Raw genomic sequence first — 18,905 nt, forward strand, 5'->3', positions numbered from 1 at the left:
AGTCCAGGGGGATCCAATATCTGTCAGCCTGGGAAGAAATGATTGACAGAGATGGTCTTCACTTGTCTCTTCTAGGCTTTTGGATACTGGCAAAGGCACTTGCCCTGCCCCAAAGCCTTTTTTAGGCAATGTCAAAACAACGTTTCTGATATAAAAAAATGAATTGGAGACAAACTCAAGGTTATGCTGCTAATGCTAGGGTCCTAAACAGGAATCTGTACTCCCTGGAAGAACTCCTCACCTTGAAAGATGCTGACATCTGTGTAGTCACTGAGACATGGTTCAAAGCTGCAGAGAGTACCTTGGCTGTGTAAGGCTACAATGCTTTCCACACGTTCAGATCCCAAAATGAGTGTGAAAGAACCAGTGGTGGAGGTGTATCAATCTTCCTTAAAGCCAAGTACACCTCTGGACTGGTTAAACAGTATGACTGTTTTGAGCTACTCCAGATCCAACTATAACTATAGGTAAAGCACCATATCACATCATTGCTATCTACAGGTCCCCCACCATGAGCCAAGAGAAGCACACTGACTACCTGGACTTACTATAGTCACTCACTATACAGCCAAACACTTTTTGGTCATGGGAGATTTCAGCTGTCCTTCCATTGACTGGGTGATGTATACGAGCATAAACATGCTTGCCCTGAGGATTCTGGACTTTGTCAGTACAAATGCCCTGGAACAGTTAGTCAACACCCTTTGATGCATATCCTCAAAACGTGATATTCCATAAGTTTTCTAAGTGGGCATGAGTTTTTCCTAGACAGAAATTCAACAGTTTTGTGGTTGCAAATTCAAACATACTACTGCAAGCCTATCCTGCGCTTTAATGGGCAAGTGGAAAGGACAGCTGAGAGTCTTAAAAAGTACTAACAGTTTTGCTATTAGTGTTTTAGCAGTCAAAACTGTATACTTGACTCGGTACATCTTAGTACTTTGAAGCTGTGAAGTGTAAAAACATGAAATAAAACTACCACAGTGTCCAGAGTTCACACGTGTGTAACAGCACTTCTATATTCTGCCCTACAGAATGTCTTTCTGGTCCTGCAGAAGTATGCAGATGTCCTTCAAGGATGCATCTGCAGTCATAACAAATGGGTTGTCCTGTCGTCAGGCAGCCCTTCGGTCGGCCGGATTCCAAAGTCTGGGTCCTGCTTCGGCTGATGTCGCACTTCACCCGACGTCATCTCTGCTGGTCTTCGGGTATAAAGGCATCAGCCGACGCCATTTTCCTCAGTCTTTCTTGCTGCGTGGCGCCCGAAGCAGAAGCTGTTCGCAAGTGCCGGTCGGTCAGATCCAGAGATTACTACTACCGAATACTCCGAAGACTTCTAAAAGCTAAGTACCCGTTGGGGACTCTTTCTTGCCTCAGCCGATGTCAGAAAAAGTCAATAACTGTTTAACTTGTGGGAAACAAATACCTCATAAAGATTTCCACTCTTACTGCCTGCCTTGCTTAGGCCCAGACCACGGCGTAGCAGCCTGTTCGCCTGTGCTTCCTTCAACCGACGAATGCTTAGGCCGGTCGGAGTTTGCTGAACAGTTTTCGGCTCAGATTTTGCGTACATTATGCCGCCGGATCCTCCGACTACCCAAATTGTTAAAAACGCAAAGAAAAGACCGACACTCGCGGTCCGGTTTCGCCGAAACCACGGTTAAGCAAGCGAGTGTCTCTGTTTTGGCCGAAACCGAGAAAACGGTCAATCTTCAGCCGAATCCATGACTACTACTGAGGCTCCTGCTACCTTAGTTGAATCGGCCTCAGAAGTTTTGCCTACTACTGTGGTTCCTAGTGATTTATCAGACACCATTCCTTTGGATGTCTCTACCCCAGCACGTGGTGCTGCTAGGCCCCTGCAGCCATGTCTATTAAGGCCTTTGCCAGGGCTAAAGCAGCCAAAACTGTTAAATCAGTGCCTGCTAAGACACCCTCACACAGGCCCACTTCTAATTCACAAATGCTTACTCTGGCAGAGGATTTAATATCCTTAATTAGGGGATCCCAATCTCACCCAGACAGGGCCTCTCAGCCCCAGAAAAGAGACCTAGAGCAGAGCCCCGAGCCAGTGTCCTCTGATGATTCTTCGGATGACTCAGACATTACAGATCAGCCAGAGGCTCCTTTTTCTACTTATGAAGATTCCGATGCTGAAGAATCCATTCCATCTGCCTCTCCACCAGAGGAATTTTCCTTTGGCGAAACCTTACATGCCATGAGAGAACAATTCCAATGGCAGGGACAAGATTTCTCAGATTCAAGAAAAGGCTTAGGACATTTCTGCACTTACCACAACATAGGCCCTTAGCTATACCTCCAGTACTGCCTGTTGTGGATGATGCATTTAATGATGTTTGCACTGCTCCTGATACTTTACCTTCAGCCCCTGCCAAACCAGATAGATTTTACAGGGTGCCAGACACTCATCACCACCTATACAAGGCCCCACTTGCAGATCCTGAGACTATATCCCAGGGGCCTAAGGCAGTAGCCTCGACCTCAGCAAAACCCTATTCCTTCTGAAAGGGAATCCAGGTCCTTAGAGAGATGGGGAAAAAAGTTTACACCTCTGCTACTCTCTCAGCTAGAGCTTTAAACTGTCAGTTTCATATGATCCAATACCAAGAGTTTATGCTTGATCAGTTAACTAAGAAGCTGTCCACTGATGACTCCTTAGATAAGAAATATGTTTTAGAAATGGTGAATAACATTCAGCAGGTTAGTAACCATTCTTTAAAATGTGGCTATGATGCACTGGAGGCTTCATTTAGATCAGCCATGACTGGCACAGTGATAAGAAGGCATGCATGGTTGAAAGAACAGGTCTTGCCGGATCATGTTAAAGCAAAGCTGTTAGATGCTCCTATGGATAAGGCCAGTCTATTTGGTACACCTGCTCAGCAAGTAATGAAGAAAATGGAAGAGAAGGCAAAATCTGTACAAACAGTTAAGGATTTCTTACAGGTTCATGACCAAAGGTTGAGCAAGAACTGGCCTGCCAAAAATTGGTCCTTTCCAGACTCCTCAAAATCTCAAAGAGGCAGGAATTGACGCTCTAGAGGCAGAAATTAATCCAGAGGAGGTGCCTACAGAGGACGACAGTGGCAAGGCAATAACCGAGGCACAGACACAACCACTGCCACTGCAACAGGACAATCACAGTGACTTGGCTCTGACACCGCCTACCAGGGAGCAAATAACAGCACCTTTAGGCGGAAAGTTAGCCTTATTTTCGAAAAATTGGCACTATATCACAAAAGACAAGTGGATTTTGCAAACCATAGACCAAGGCTACAGGTTCCACTTCCACACCTTACCAGTAAAAAGAGGAATGCCAAACCTACCTCCAAAGTAAAAAACAGAAGCTCTAAAGCAGATAGCGCAATTAACAAAGATAAGAGCTGTGGAAAGAGTACCAATAACAGAACAGGGCAAAGGATTCTACTCCAGACTCTTCCTAGTACCAAGAAAAGAAAAGTTGGAGACCTATTCTCGACCTGTCCGTCTTAAACACATACATCCTTGTCCCAAAATTCAAAATGCTGACCCTACAGCAACTTCTTCCCATGCTGAGCAAGGAGTGTTGGCTGGTAACTCTAGATCTCAAGGAGGCATACCTGCACGTCCCCATACGATCAAATTGCAGAAGATACCTCAGATTTCTTGCAGGATCAGAGCATTATCAATTCTCAGCATTGCCCTTTGGCTTATCTACTGCGCCCAGAGTATTCACAAAATGCCTGGCATCAGTAATCGCTCACTGCAGGCTACAGGGAATCCAAATTTATCCATACCTGGACGACTGCCTGTTACAAGCGGACAACAAAAGCAAGCTGACAACAGATTTACAAAGAGTCATTTGCTTACTACAAGCCCTGGGATACACAGTCAATTTACAAAAGTCAAGACTGATGCCATCCCAAACAAGAACATTCTTGGGTGCGGAATTGGACACAGTAAAACAAATGGCATTCCTAACTGCAGAAAAACAAAACAACTCCCTCTTTACTTCTTGGCATTAACAAAGCAGAACAAACTAACAGCAAGGAAAGTACTGCAGGCCTTGGGCTTCATGGCATCATGCATAGTCTTGGTCCCACATGCCAGACTGCATATGAGAAAGCTACAGTGGTACCTAAAGAATTTATGGTCTCAACACAGGCACAGCTTAGAAACCGAAATCCCACTAATCCCATGCCTGAAACAGGAGTTCCTATGGTGGGCTCAAGCATGCCAGTCAAACCCAGGCTTGCCCTTCCACAACTTTCAAGCAAGCCAAACCATCACAACGGACGCCTCAGACCTAGGCTGGGGCACATGTTGGACAAATGCATACAAGGATTGTGGACTCCAGACCAGCTGCACCTGCACATAAACCAAAAAGAAATGCTGGCAGTAAAACTAGCAATCCAGAAATTCAGACCATTCCTCAAAGAAGGCCATTTAATGATAAGGACAGACAACACCACAGTCATGTGGTACATCAACAAACAGGGAGGCACTCATTCATACCCCCTATGCAGAATGACTCTGGACCTTTGGAATATGGCTTTGAGCTACAACATCCAGTTACAGGCAATATTTGTGCCGGGAAAAGAAAACACCCTAGCAGACATGTTAAGCAGAACCACCTCGGATGCTCACGAATGGATGCTACACCCGGACATCTTCAAGGCCATCACAAAGAAATGGGGAATGACACAAATAGACCTATTCGCATCCCCACTCAATCACCAGCTCAAAAAATTCTGCACAAGGACATACCACCCACTTGCATGGAAGGTGGACTCTCTATCCTTCAGTTGGAAAGGCCTGACAGCATATGCATTCCCACCTCTTCCTTTGATGCACAAGGTACTACTCAAAATCAAAGAGGAACGTCCAAGGATAATCCTGATAGCTCCGAATTGGCCAAGACAACACTGGTATCCATTGCTGAGGAGCTCCGAATTGGCCAAGACAACACTGGTATCCATTGCTGAGGAGCCCAAGACAACACTGGTATCCATTGCTGAGGAGCATGTCTCAGGGGAGAATGTGGTCAATACCCCTGATGCCTTTGATGTTAACTCAGAACAACTACATCATGCACCCAAACCTAAAAACCTTGCAACTGACTGCCTGGAACATCACATAGCAGCAACTAACCCAGACCTATACCAAAGGGTTAAAGACATTATCCTTGAAGCCCGCAGACCTTCAACAAGAAGGAACTATGCAGGAAAATGGAAAAGGTTTGTCATTTGAAGTACTGAAAGAGGAAAAGATGCGTCGAACATAGATATTGCTAACATCCTGGAGTACTTGGCAGAGCTTCTACATACAGGCCTGTCCTATTCCTCCATCAAGATACATGCATCAGCTATTTCAGCAGAATACAGCTTCGATCCACCTGTCTTTTCGCATCCTCTACTCAGGCAGTTCCTCAGAGGGATCAAGAATGTAAAACCTCCTAGGAAACCACCATTACCAGCATGGGACTTGAACTTTGTGCTAGAAAAATTGACACTCCCTCCATTTGAACCATCAGCAACAACAGATCTTCAACACCTATCATGGAAAACTGCTTTCCTACTGGCAATTACTTCAGCAAGGAGGGTTTCAGAACTACAGGCCTTAATGGCAGTACAACCCTTCCTAATCTTCCATCAAGATAGGGTGTCCATGAGAACTAATCCTACATTTATGCCTAAGGTGGTATCCAGAGTGTCTTTAAACCAGGCAATCCACCTACCTACCTTCTTTCCCAATCCACAGAACAGGGGGGAAAGACTGCTGCATACCTTGGATGTACATAGACAGTTACGCTACTACCTGGACAGAACCAAAGGTGACAGAAAAACTGACCAGCTTTTAGTAGCCTATGCAACAGGAAGGGAAGGAAAAGCAATTTCCAAGCAGACAATCTCCAAATGGATAGGAAATTGCATAAGATTCTGCTACTCCTACCACGGAAAACCAATTCCACAGAACATAAGACCTCATTCTACAAGGGCTACAGCCACTACCACAGCTTTCTTACGAGGAGTGGCAACCAAGGTCATTATTGAGGCGGCTACTTGGACCTCCGTGCATACATTTGCCAAGCATTATAATTTACCTCTATACTCAGATCCAGAGCAGGGTTTGCCACTGCTGTACTGCAAGGGATCCTAACTACACCATAATTCTTCTTCCTCCTCCCCTAGTTTGGCTATGGTATTCTACCCATTTGTTATGACTGCAGATGCATCCTTGAAGGACATAGTACAGTTTTGTACCTACCATAAATGTAGATGTCCGAACAGGATAGCATCTGCAGTCAGGATTACCCACCCTCCTTCCCCTCTGTGGTACTCCTAGGGTATTTACCCTCCTAATAGCTAGCTGGGGGGAGTCTCTTATGGTGTATTTGTTTGTATATATGTACATACATTGTTATTTTTTGTGTTTGCCTTCTACTTTTTTGGAAACATTGGCATTTATCCAAAATTTAGCTTTCCAAGAGGGCAACTGGCATCTGGGGCAAGAAACACTGAGGAAAATGGCGTCGGCTGATGCTTTTATACCCAAAGACCAGCAGAGATGACGTCGGGTGAAGTGCGACATCAGCCAAAGCCGGACCCAGACTTTGGAATCCGGCCGACCGAAGGGCTGCCTGATGACAGGACAACCCATTTGTTATGACTGCAGATGCCATCCTGTTCGGACATCTACATTTATGGTAGGTACAAAACTGTACTTTCAGAACATTTTGTTACCCAAAACTTTCATTCCACTGTGGTGCCATGTCTGCTACTATCTGATGGTTCTCCAGGCAGACTGCGCACAAGATGATTTCCACTGTCCTCACTGGGACAGTAAGATATTGGACCTTAATGGGATCTGTTTCAGTCAAAATTCATTTTTCAGGTTTAGGTCAAATATTTTCCAGTTGAATGCTACAAAGTGATTGAATAACAGCAGACTGACACGTTTTGTCAGTGTAAGTGAATAGGTGTGCTCCATTCATTTGCACTGACTCTGTGCAGTATCTGGTTCTGCAGGCTGGCGTTCAGTGGAGTAAGGTAATAAGGTAATATGTTAATCGTATTGATCACTGTTGCAGTAGCCTCATCTGTATGGGGTTGTATCCTAAGGATATAACAGCCGGTCAGCTTCCAAAGCTTCAAAGGCACCTTCCACAGGTCCGAATTGTTCTGCTCAAGCTGAACTGCAGAAAGAGTGGTTTGGGTGTAAAGTCTTTCTGAGCTTTCCTGCCAAGAGCGCTCGTGTTGCAGGCTTTCAGGGATTGGTCAGCTAGCACTTGCTATTGCTGGGCAGATAAATTCTGTTTGGTGGTGGGGGGGTGCGTATATTGTATTTCAGACTAAAACTTAATTTTTTTACACAAGCTGGAATTCCAAGAGAACATTCAAAAATATTTTTTGATTACTTCACAGTTAATAGCCCATTGCGCGTGTGTGAAAAGAACTTTTGGCTAACATCAAAGATTAAAATTATACTAATTTCTTGAATTTTAATCATACCCTGACTTAGGAATGGGGTCCTCTCTCGTTGTGGTATTAGAAACCCAAAAGACTTGGACAAATTAAGCTGTGAGATGACGTGCCTCATATGAAGCATTATGCTGGTTGTGCAGGTTATCTCGCAAACATTATGCCAGATCAGTGATCATGTCTGAACGTGAAAATGTCTGCAAAATGAAGTTAAGGGAGAATGAGCTTTGAGAACCCTGTGGACACGTTTTTCATGTCGAGTATCCCACTGATCAGTTGTACAAAGTTATCTGGTGAGGTTTTATTGAGTGCTATTGTGAATCAGAAGGAATAATTATCTTTTTTATAGAGTTGACTATTGTCTATTATGGCACAAGTGGAGTGAGAACCATCTTTCCTTCCTGAAAAAATAATTAAGATTTTTGTAAAGTGTTTATTGTAGTGCTGACAAGTGAGATATGTGGGATCTTTGACTTGTTGGCTTATTAACAAGTTGGTGCAGTTCAGCTGACTGCTTCTGTTCAAGTTAGTTTTCAGCAAAGTGGTCCAGACCCAAATAAGATAGTGTCCACGTACTGCACAGAGATGTACCAATGCTACTAATGTGTGTTGAATGGGAGCATATTCATAATTTTGAATTTTTTCAGAAGAGTGGTGGAGGGTGAGGGGTACAGCAGCAACCTAGTACCATTAGCTGACCCTGGTGGTTAATGAAACTGATAGTGAAATTTAACAGATTTCACCTCTTGGAGTACAATGCACTTCAGTGGTAGGTAAAATTTTTACACTGTATAGTAAATGCATTTTATGTGAAGGTATTTTGGAAAGACCTAAAATTTAATTTTTAGTATGTTTAGTAAACAAAGATGAGTGGCTTTAAAACATAGATGATGGGATGCATTGTAAAAGTTCAACATCTGGAGATTGTTATAAAAAGATTTCCATACATGTAAATAGTCTGATTTTCTTTTCTTAAATAAAAAAAGAAACCGTTTCCTCTTCATTTCCCAGACCAGTGAGTAGTTTTAATACAAAACATGAGAGCAGAGTGCTGCAAACAGAAAAGCTAAATGTTAGATTATCTGCAGAATGAATGTTTTTATGCACATATATACCCTCCATTTTTCTGCGGTGGTGGTGCTGCAGTAGTGTTGTCGCCTCATAGCAAGACGTCCCGTTCGATTCTCAGCTAGAGCGTCTTCTGTGTGGAGGCATATGTGAATGGGGCTTGCCTTCGTTGAAGGTTGTGCGTCAGCGCTGGTAACTCTGTACGTAAAAATCCACTACTAATCATTAGCAGACCGGAGTTCCGCTGTGGCAACCCCTAACCGGGTAAAGCTGAAAGACACAAACAAACAATACCCTCCATTTTTCGTAAATGAACAAACGTGCAAAAACATTTTGCCTTGCATTTTTTGCTTCCATTTCCCCATTGCCATAAAAAGTCTTGCAGAATTAAGCAAGTGACAATCCCCCCAGTGGAAGCAAACCAGTAAGGCATACTTGTGGTACAGGGTTTAAGTAATGTTGAAGAGAGATTGTACTTGGATGCGTCGCGTCTGACTTGCTTCTGATGAGAAGTCATGCATACTGACACTGGAATAGCAGTCATGGAAGCCAGTGTCTGGTGATTATGGTATTTTAACTGTGCTGTTATTATGTAACCCATTGGGTTTGACAACATTTTATTTATGTATTTTTTTATTAACATCCAGGCAAATGTAAATTTAAAATGAAAATTGGGAAAAATGGTGCTTGATGCAGTAAGCCATATGAAGGTCATGGGAAATCTGACAGGCTTTTTCTTAGCTTAGAAAATGTAAATGAGTTTTGAATGAGATTCTGCAGCATGATGTAGTATGTTGTAAAGATCGTGAGAATGTGGTTGTCTTGCCAGGCATTCTTATAAGTTAAACAGCTAAAGGGAAACCTTTGTGAACCTGCCTTGTACCTCCATGTTACATAAATGACACTTGCTTCATTACATGTAACCCAGGACTTGAGGGCAGAGAATAGTATAAATATATTTGTACAGATCAAAATTTTATGAATAGAAAAAAGGTATTGCTTCTTCTGACATTTATTAAATGCATCTTATTGGAGGGGAAGCATGTATTCATATTAAGTTGTTCAGTTTCCTAAGAATAATGTAAATTATCTTGATAAATGCTTTTCGTTTTACAGGTCAGTCATATGAAATACGTATGCTTGATAACAGGAAAATGGGAGAGCTGCCAGAACTTACTGGCTGCTTGGTTAAAGTAAGTATCCTAACTGATTTTTATAGGATTATGAAGTGTTAGTCTAGCATTTTATGTTTAGCCTTTCATATACTTTGGTAGACATCTTCACTTTTGATCTGGACTGTTGGTGTCTACAACTTTCCTATTTTTTTTCCCCCAGAATATGTTTTGGATATTACTGTTGCATACAAATGCAAGACCATTACCTCCTCTTTAGTTAACCCAATCATACGTCTTTAGTTTATTGTTCATTTGTAGCTTGATGTCAGAAGTCCATTGTTTTCTGAGTGAAGCATTTTGATGTAACGGTGAAATTTTGAACAAAAGATTAGTTTGTTGTACCCCTGTAGTTTAATTGTAAGTAATAAGTATTGACAAAAGTGGAAATCGTTTAAGTGGAAACTTGGAAAACTGTTGACTCCTTTGGCAATATTTCTTGCTTTTTATGCAGTTGTTCATGCAGCAGCTTTGAGAGACAGTGTTCTGTAGACTGTATTTTAACCTGAAGTGTCTTCAGTTTCAGTGATAGCCGGCTTTGTATATTGTCAGTTTTGTTCCACATTTAAGCTTTACTCGGAATTGTAATGGAGAAAAGTTGTCACACCGCGCAATATACTGTACTGCAGTGCTGACTGTTGACCTTGGCAGTATTGTGTAGTTAGTTTAGACAGACTTCATTTGGAAGAAACTGAACTGCAAACTCAGGATTCCTCTAGCGTAGGCTCTATTTTTCTGGAGTTGCCCTTTTAAGTTGTAATGTGTGACCTCTGAAAGTTTCATTATGGTTTTCTTTTCTTTAAAGAACACTGTGTGATAAACTGAAATTACTTCTCTCACCTAATAGATTTTGTAATGGAAAGCATTACAGCAGAAACTTAAGACTTGGATGGTATTGACTGGGCCACCCAACTTGCCTTATTCTTTTTTTACTGAATAACTTGCTAACTCATTTCCAAACCCTGAATCATTTTATTGTGTTCCCAATGCATTAATGCTCCCCACTGTTTTTGTATATTGTCTCTTTTTTCAAGAGGTATTTCTTTGCGTTAAAGGACCATTGTAGGCAGAAACTTTAAAGGAAAAGCATGCCATAAAGTTCTACGCAGTTCAAACCTGTGCAGAACAATAACTATGTATTACTTTATTCTTTTTCTAACCCAGAGTGCTTTCATGAGAGCTGACATTGTTATTTTTTTGGAAAGCATTGCTACTTGCTCATAATGCAGTGCAGAGAGCTTATGAGATTAGTTTTCTAGCCTGTGTTGTCAGATCAGTCTCATTCACTGAGAATGGAAGTAGTAAAAAGTAATGTTAAGTGTGTGAAGCATCAGTAAAAAAAAGTCAGTTTTTTTTGTTTGTGTCACTCTTGCATATTTGTTTCATACATGTGTTGTGCCATTTATGAAAATTTCTTTCAAAGAATAGAGAAATAACGGAGATGCCTTCTCTTTAAAAAAAAAAAAAAAAAAAAAAATGATATTTTGTGAGTTTTGGATCATGTCTTCCTTCCATTAGTCAGTGTATCATACTTCCTGGCTTGCAAAATTCTGCTAATTACTGAAGTTGCTGTCACTGGCTATCCCAAAGAGGTGATGTGAGAGTGTTCAATCTCGCCGTTTGTTCTTACACCTGGGTTCGGAGCCGATCCTCGGCTCCGTGTCTGCCGCTTAGCAAAGCTCTGCATCGAGAAGAAGCTCGAGACCAACCTAACTCCCACAATCCCCCTCTGCCTTTACCTCAGATCTAGTTTGCCGCTGCAACGTTCGCATCATTTTGATGAGCTCGGACCACCTCAAAGCTAAGATTCATTATTTCTTATATTTTTTTTTTAGTATAAAACTCTTCTAAAGTTGATTGTGTGTGTGTATGAGTAGTGTATCGAGGGTTTCTCGTTTCCGTATATAATTTTTATATACTACTTTGAGTTATTCCCTCGGGGCCTACCCCACCCTTTTACTTTTACTGGAGTTGACTATTGGATGTGACTTTATTAACAGGATTTGACAAATTTTTACTGGATTTGACAACTTTTACTGGATTGGACATTTACTACTGGCTATTTCTCTGTTTTCTGGATTGATTTTGCTAACATGTCAGAAAAAGCTAAATCAGGCTTCAAACGGTGCCAATGTGGACAGAAGATGTCCGTCACAGACAATCATAGCTCCTGTGTCTACTGTCTTGGCCCTCTCCATCTGCAAGAGGACTGCTCCATCTGTCATTCTTTCAGTGGGAGGGTCATGACAGATAGGCGCAGGAAGCTTATGGATAGGGGTCTTTTGAAGCCTACTTTCCAAGAGGCTCTGGATGCTTCAGACCAGGCATCTAAATCCTCGAAGGAATCGAAGACGTCGGAGCCCAAGTCATCGGCTCCAAGCTCTTCATTCAAAGTTCGATCACCGGTTCCACAGACTTCGGGGCTGAGTGTTGAACTGTTGTCAGTTACCGAGCCTCGGGTCTTGGAACCGGTGACGGAGCTCCCTCCACCTGCGCTTTTGAGGTCGGCTCCGTCTTCGATTCCTTCGACGCGTTCTTCCAGGCCCCTCTCCGACACCGATGTAGACCGCGCGGTGCAGAAACTGATGGAGAATACAGCCTTGTCCAAACTTATCTCTGTCTCCTCCCAGTTGGTGTCGAGACTCGAAGGCCTTCCACTATCTCCACCTGTTCCTCCTCCGAGGCCCATCCAGTCTTCGAAGCCGGGAGAGGCTGATCTGTTGATTGTGGAGCCCTTGGTGCTGGATCCGTCCTTTTCTCGGTCGGTACCGTTCACCTCGACTCCGTCGGATCCAGTACCGGAGTCTCGGAGCCAAAGATCCATCCTTGGATCCGGGACTGAGAGTCGGACTGATGTTTCGGTTCCGACGCTCCCTCTCGGGGCCTCGGCCGGGATCGACTCGGCTCAGTCCTCTGGGTCGATGCCTTCGGTGCCTGTCTTGGGAATTCCTCCGACTTCTTCGGAACCGGGGGATACCTCGACTCGGGACCCGGGGGCCTTCGATCTCATGAGGAAGGTGTTGTCTGTTCAGACAACCACTTCAGCAGAAACAGCTTCTCCTTCCCCTAAAGGGCCGTTATCCTCCTCTGCACCCACGGCTACGTCTAAGCGTCGAGCACCAGTGTCTCAGTCACCCCTAGAGGGTGCCCCCTCTTCCTCGGAGGCTTCTTCGGATGCCCCCCCCCCGAGGAAGTTCCGAGGAAAAGACTGTGTAAGAGGAGACACTTAGATTCTCCACAAGAATCATTGACATCGGACACTGACTTAGATGAGTCAGAAGGGTCCCCAAAATCACCCTCGGAGGATGTCACCTTTTCTGACATCCTGGAGATCCTAAAACAGAGAGGTGATTGGCAAGCCCTTCCCCCTTCTGAGGATGAGTCAGTCTTGCTGAAGGCATTCAGTGCTCGCCCTTCCTCCTCCTGGGTTACTCCGCCCTTCGATGAGTTGATGGAACTGATTGCTCGAAGGGCGTGGGAGGCACCTGACACGGTGGAGCCAGTCCCTAGAAAGCCTAACAAATATATTACTGCCCCCCAAGATAAAGCTTATCTGACAAAGGGAGTGCCAGTGGATGCTATGGTGGTGGCAGCTGCCACGAAAAAGGAGATGTCCGAATCTTCCTCATCTGTCCATCCGCCTAACAGAGATTCTAGGACTATGGACAGGTATGGGAAGCGCATTTTTAGTTCAGCGGCTTTTTCTATGTGATCCCTGAACTATTTGACCCACTTCACACGGCTACAGAGGGATCTAGTCAGAGTTGGGAGATACCCTCCAGGGTACTACAGATGCTGCTGTCTCGGAGAAGGTTACAGCACATCTCAATACCCTTACATCTATTGCAAACTCTTCCATGAGGCTGATCTCATATGCAGCCGAAGGATCGAGTAGGGCAGCGGCTTCAGCGATTGCTCTTCGTAGACGATCCTGGATGCGCTTATGTTCATTTGCGGAAGCCTTCAAGTCTTCCTTTACTAACGCCCCGTTTGATGATGCCACTCTGTTTGGCCCCAAAGTAAAAGAGACCCTTACCCGGTGTGAGCAAGAGGGAAAGACTCTGTCTGCTGTCGGAGTCCGTTTCTCCACCCCATCTAGACCGTACCCCAAAGGGCAACGTGGTGGAAAAATGTGGTTTAGAAAACCCCAAGGTTCTTTCCCAGGCACACAGGGTGATGCCCCCTCTAGAGGCAGAGGAGGGGGCAGAGGTGGAAGACGTCACCTTGGTGGCAGAGGGGGTCCGCAGAACCAAGGTGACAGGGATACACTCCCCGGGAAACCTTTCCAGCACTCCTGAGAGGAGGCCCGACTGTCCTGCTCTGGAGGCAGTCGGGGGTCGCTTAGCTTTATACCCTCAGGCCTGGCAAAATCTTACATCAGACAATTGGGTAAAAAGCATTGTTACCAGAGGATACAGAATTCCCTTCCTATTGCCCCCTATTCCACAGAAAAGACTTCCAGATGTGCCGCCCCATCTGCGACATCCTGCAGCTATAGAAATTTCAAAGCTGCTAGAAAAAAGAGTCATCCAGCCAGTCCCAGCGGACCAAAGAGGATTCGGAACTTACTCAAGGTTCTTTTTAGTTCCAAAAAAGACAGGGGACTGGAGGCCAATTCTAGACCTAAGCAAACTGAATACCTTCATCAAGAAGGAAAAGTTCCGGATGGTCACGCTTCAATCGATCCTTCCATTTCTACAGAAGGACAACTGGATGTGCTCAATAGATCTCAAGGACGCATACTACCACATCAAGATGGCCAGGGCGTCCAGGGATCACTTGCGCTTCCGGCTGGGAGCCAGTCATTATCAGTTTTGAGCCCTGCCCTTTGGTCTGACCTCAGCCCCCAGGGTTTTCACCAAATATATGGCAGTGGTAGCGTCTCACTTGAGACGCCTGGGATTCCAGGTGTTTCCGTATCTGGATGAATGGCTCCTTTCTGCCACCACCGAGCGTCGACTGATTCAGGCCAGGGATTACACGCTACGGCTTTGTGTACATCTCGGGATTTCCGTAAATTTCGAAAAATCCTTACTACAGCCATCACAGCATATCTCATTCATAGGAGCAGAATTGGATACACGTTGTTTAATTCTAAGGCTTCCTCCAGAAAGGATAAACTCCCTACGAAACCATATATATCTTCTTCTATCATCCAGAAAATCCCCGGCGAAACTAGTTCTAAAGGTTTTGGGGCTCATGGCAGCTTCTCTCATTGCGATACCCTTGGGAAGACTGCACATGAGAGTTCTTCAATGACTACTGTTTGCACAATGGTCATTCCAAAAGCTACCCCTGACACACAAAATCCTCATCACAAACATATGCAAATCACACCTAGCTTGGTGGCTACGGACTTGCAATCTTTCCAGCGGGAAGACCATTTGTGCTCCCCTCGCCTACAGCAATGGTGACCACGGACGCTTCCCTGATAGGGTGGGGGGGCATCTTTCAGGGACAGACAGTCCAAGGTGAATGGACCAATTTGGAGTACAATCTGCACATCAATGTTCTAGAGTTGAGGGCAGTGTTTCTTGCGTTGCAACACTTTGCTCCCCTTCTTCCTCTAGGGACAATTGCAGTTCAGACGGACAACATGTCCATAGTCTGGTACATAAACAAGCAAGGGGGAACCAAGTGTTATCAACTATGCAGAGAGGCCATGAGAATCTGGCAATGGGCGGAGTCCACAGGTCGTTTTCTGATAGCAACGCACATCCCGGGGTTATCCAACGTCATAGCGGACAGGTTGAGCAGAGCCATCCTGTTACCTCACGAGTAGTCCCTCAATCAGTCAGTTGCGAAGGAAATATTTCGCAAGTGGGGCCAGCCTTCCTGCGATCTGTTTGCGTCTCCAATGAACGCCAAATGCAGGAGCTATTTTGCCCTATTACCCCTTCCAGGGGAAGTCCCAAGGGACGCTCTGGTTCACGATTGGCCCCCGGGTCTCCTGTACGCTTTTCCTCCTGTTCCCCTGATTTCAAAATTTCTACAGAAAGCCAGCAACCTGCAAAGGACAATTATCCTCATTGCCCCATTCTGGCCTCGTCAAATCTGGTTTCCCTCTCTTCTGGCACACCAAATGCGAGAACCCTGGATCCTGGACCCAGAGCCGGATCTACTGACCCATTCGTCAGTGGCTCTCCACCCGTCGCTTCTCTCCCTCAGGCTAGCAGCTTGGCTGCTCTGCTTCCCTTCTTAGCCAGGTCTGATCTTCTATCCCCAGCAGTTCAAAATATCCTGGTGGCTTCTCATAAGGCTTCCACTACAAAGATCTACACTAGTAAATGGAAGCGTTTTGTGCACTGGGCAACTACACAACAATTGGATCCCCTAATAGCTCCCTTGAATAAGGTCTTGGAGTTTTTAACCGAACTGTTCCACCAAGGGGCTTCTCCTGCCACTTTGAGAGTGCAATTAGCTGCCATATCAAACTTTCATGTGGGGGAAAGTGGGGCTCCTATTATGGCTCACAGACTTTGTAAGGCCTTTCTAAAAGGATCTTTCCATGTTGGACCAACGGTTAGAAGTCCTACTTCACCTTGGAACTTGAACCTTCTCTTGTCACAGCTAATGCTACCAGCCTCTTCCTGTCCTTTGAAGTTTTTGTCATGGAAGACCCTTTTTCTGGTGGCTATCACATCGGCCAGGCGGGTATCGGAGCTTCAAGCTCTTTCTATTAAACATCCTCATTTGAGCTTTCACCCTGATAGAGTATCTCTGCGCACTAATCCATCCTTTCTCCCCAAAGTATGTTCCGTTAATAATATTAATCAGTCCATTGAACTCCCCACCTTTTTCAAGAACCATTCCAATAAGTTGGAATATATGTTACACAAGTTAGATGTTCATAGACAACTCAGATTTTACTTGGACAGAACAAAGGATCACAGAAAAACAGACCAGCTCTTTGTAGCCTTCTCAGACAGCAAGAAAGGTATGGCGGTTACAAAACGAACCCTGTCCAAATGGCTTTCTGATTGCATTGTTTTTGTTTATACTGCCTCTGAACAAACTTTATCTGTCAAGCCCAAAGGGCACTCTACAAGATCAGTATCTACATCCCTGGCTCATGTGGCCTGCCTGCCATTAGACACTATTTGTGCGGCTGCCACTTGGTCTAAACCACATACATTCATTTCTCACTACAAAGTAGACAGGATTTCTAGGGACAGGGCAACCTTTGGTTCCACTGTGCTCAGGAACGTTCTCCCCTGAGTTCCTCAGGGACATGGAGCTAGGGACGCTACCCAGGTGTAAGAACAAACGGCGAGATTGAACACTCTCACATATAGAAGTTATGTCCTTACCATAACGTTCCATGTGGAGTGTTCATCTCGCCTTTGTTCTTACATTCCCACCCTCGGGAAGAACGTCCAGTTTAGGTGCCTGGTTTGTTTCTCCTGCTTCTGCCTGGAGCACTTGTTATGGCTATGTATTTTAGCTATGTTTATTTTTGTTTGGCATGAATGTGTTTTGCTCTCTTCTATTTCTGTTGGTTTGCTTGCAAACTAGATCTGAGGTAAAGACAGAGGGGGATTGTGGGAGTTAGGTTGGTCTCGAGCTTCTTCTCGATGCAGAGCTTTGCTAAGCGGCCGACACGGAGCCGAGGATCGGCTCCGAACCCAGGTGTAAGAACAAAGGCGAGATGAACACTCCACATGGAACGTTATGGTAAGGACATAACTTCTATTTGTATGCCTTCACCCTACAAAAGGCGTTAACAGGTTTGTGGCCCAAGGGAAGGAAACAAAAGTCAGTTTTTATGACAGTACAGAGTCCACATTTATGACTTTTGGGCCTGAATAGTTTTTATGACCTCAGTGGGTGTGAGTAGGCAAAGTGGTGACATTTCATTCAAACCTAACATAGTGTACAATTAGAAAGTTGACCTAGGGTAGAAGTGCCACAGAGCGGGAGAAATCATCAAGTCATTCTTCGGTATGTGAAATTGTGGAGATCTACCTTGAAGGAAGGAAATGCACCTTCTGGGTAAATGATGCATGCTTAGGACATAGGTGTCATTTTAAGTTTCTTAAAAATGATGTCCTTATGTTAATCTGCTAAGTGTAGTTTTCCATGTCTTTGGATGTACATTGTTATTGTTTTAAGGCAAAAGTTTTTTTTCTACTTTGTTGTTGTCCTTGAAGTACTTGTGTCGTCTTGATTTACTAAGTGAACTGTTTTAGTCTGCCATCAATATGGCTTTTACTTTTTCAGTTGAATCCCTCCAAGGTGGTATGTTGGTGTAGACAAGCCTTGCTAAAATGTGTAGCCTGCCATAAAATTAAATGCTTTGGTTGCTAGTCATTATTGTAATTGGCACAATTTCATTTTACAGCTGTTATTTTTAAATACCCACTGATTGACTGTCAGTTTTCACAGTAATGGGAATGAGATGCCAAGAAGGAGCAGTTTGCCCACTGACTTTCCATGGACTTGACTGCATTCCTTTAAAGAGCTACAGCTGGCTGCTTTTATCGTAGTAAGGTTAGAAGTTCAAGACTATTCTGTTTGTAATTCTCACCCTGGACTGTACCTCCCCTTTCAAGGAAGACTAAGCCAGTCACAGGCTGTGTGGATTTATGAATACGGTCTTTTTTGAAAGAAGGTAGTGTATTGCACTGCTATTATCTGTGGAGGTGGTTGTTGCAGAGGTGAAGGTAGCACCAAATGACAGATCTCTCTCTCCTTTTTTGTCTCCTGAAACAGATGTAGATCCTTTGTTCTGGTATTTTGTGACTGTTTGATTTGAAGCAGTAGATGAGATCCCGGACTACTGGATATGTGATTACTCTGAAGGCAAGGCATAGGCCTTTTCTGAGGCACCTATATGACACACAAGAGGGGGGCAGTGCTTCTAGTTTTATGGAAGCTTACAAATTTTAAACCAGTGATCCTCTGTTAGGAATCACTGGGGTCTTTCCAGTTATGTCTGGTAAAGTGCATCCCAGGGGGAGTTGTATTCTGTAGTTGGTCTGATCAGTACTGAATACTAGGGGACAATTTATTTTGATCTGGATGATATTTCCTTGGAAGTCAGCTGCACCAGGTAGAAGGGCTTCTGACAACCGTTGCTATGTAGTGATCAAAGGAAAGTAAATTGCCAGCCCAGGATTCCAGATCTCTAACGACATTTTTATTTTGGAGCTGGGCGTTAGTGCTGTATTTTGGGTGATTGGTT

The 18,905-nt window shown here is 44.3% G+C and overlaps 1 protein-coding gene across 2 annotated transcripts in view; it reads left to right on the forward strand.

Moving 5' to 3' along the window:
* The window catches only part of TFCP2 (transcription factor CP2), a 1,028,615-nt gene that overhangs the window by 163,680 nt on the left and 846,030 nt on the right, over window positions 1–18,905 (forward strand). For both annotated transcript variants that reach the window (XM_044083452.1, XM_044083451.1), the window contains exon 3: window positions 9,666–9,742. In XM_044083452.1, the coding sequence (XP_043939387.1) occupies window positions 9,666–9,742 (77 nt within the window). The remainder of the gene's footprint in view (window positions 1–9,665; window positions 9,743–18,905) is intronic.

This window comes from Protopterus annectens, chromosome 9.part0, assembly GCF_019279795.1.
Source record: "Protopterus annectens isolate FY-2018-M chromosome 9.part0, PAN1.0, whole genome shotgun sequence".
Classification (NCBI taxonomy): Eukaryota; Metazoa; Chordata; order Ceratodontiformes; family Protopteridae; genus Protopterus; species Protopterus annectens.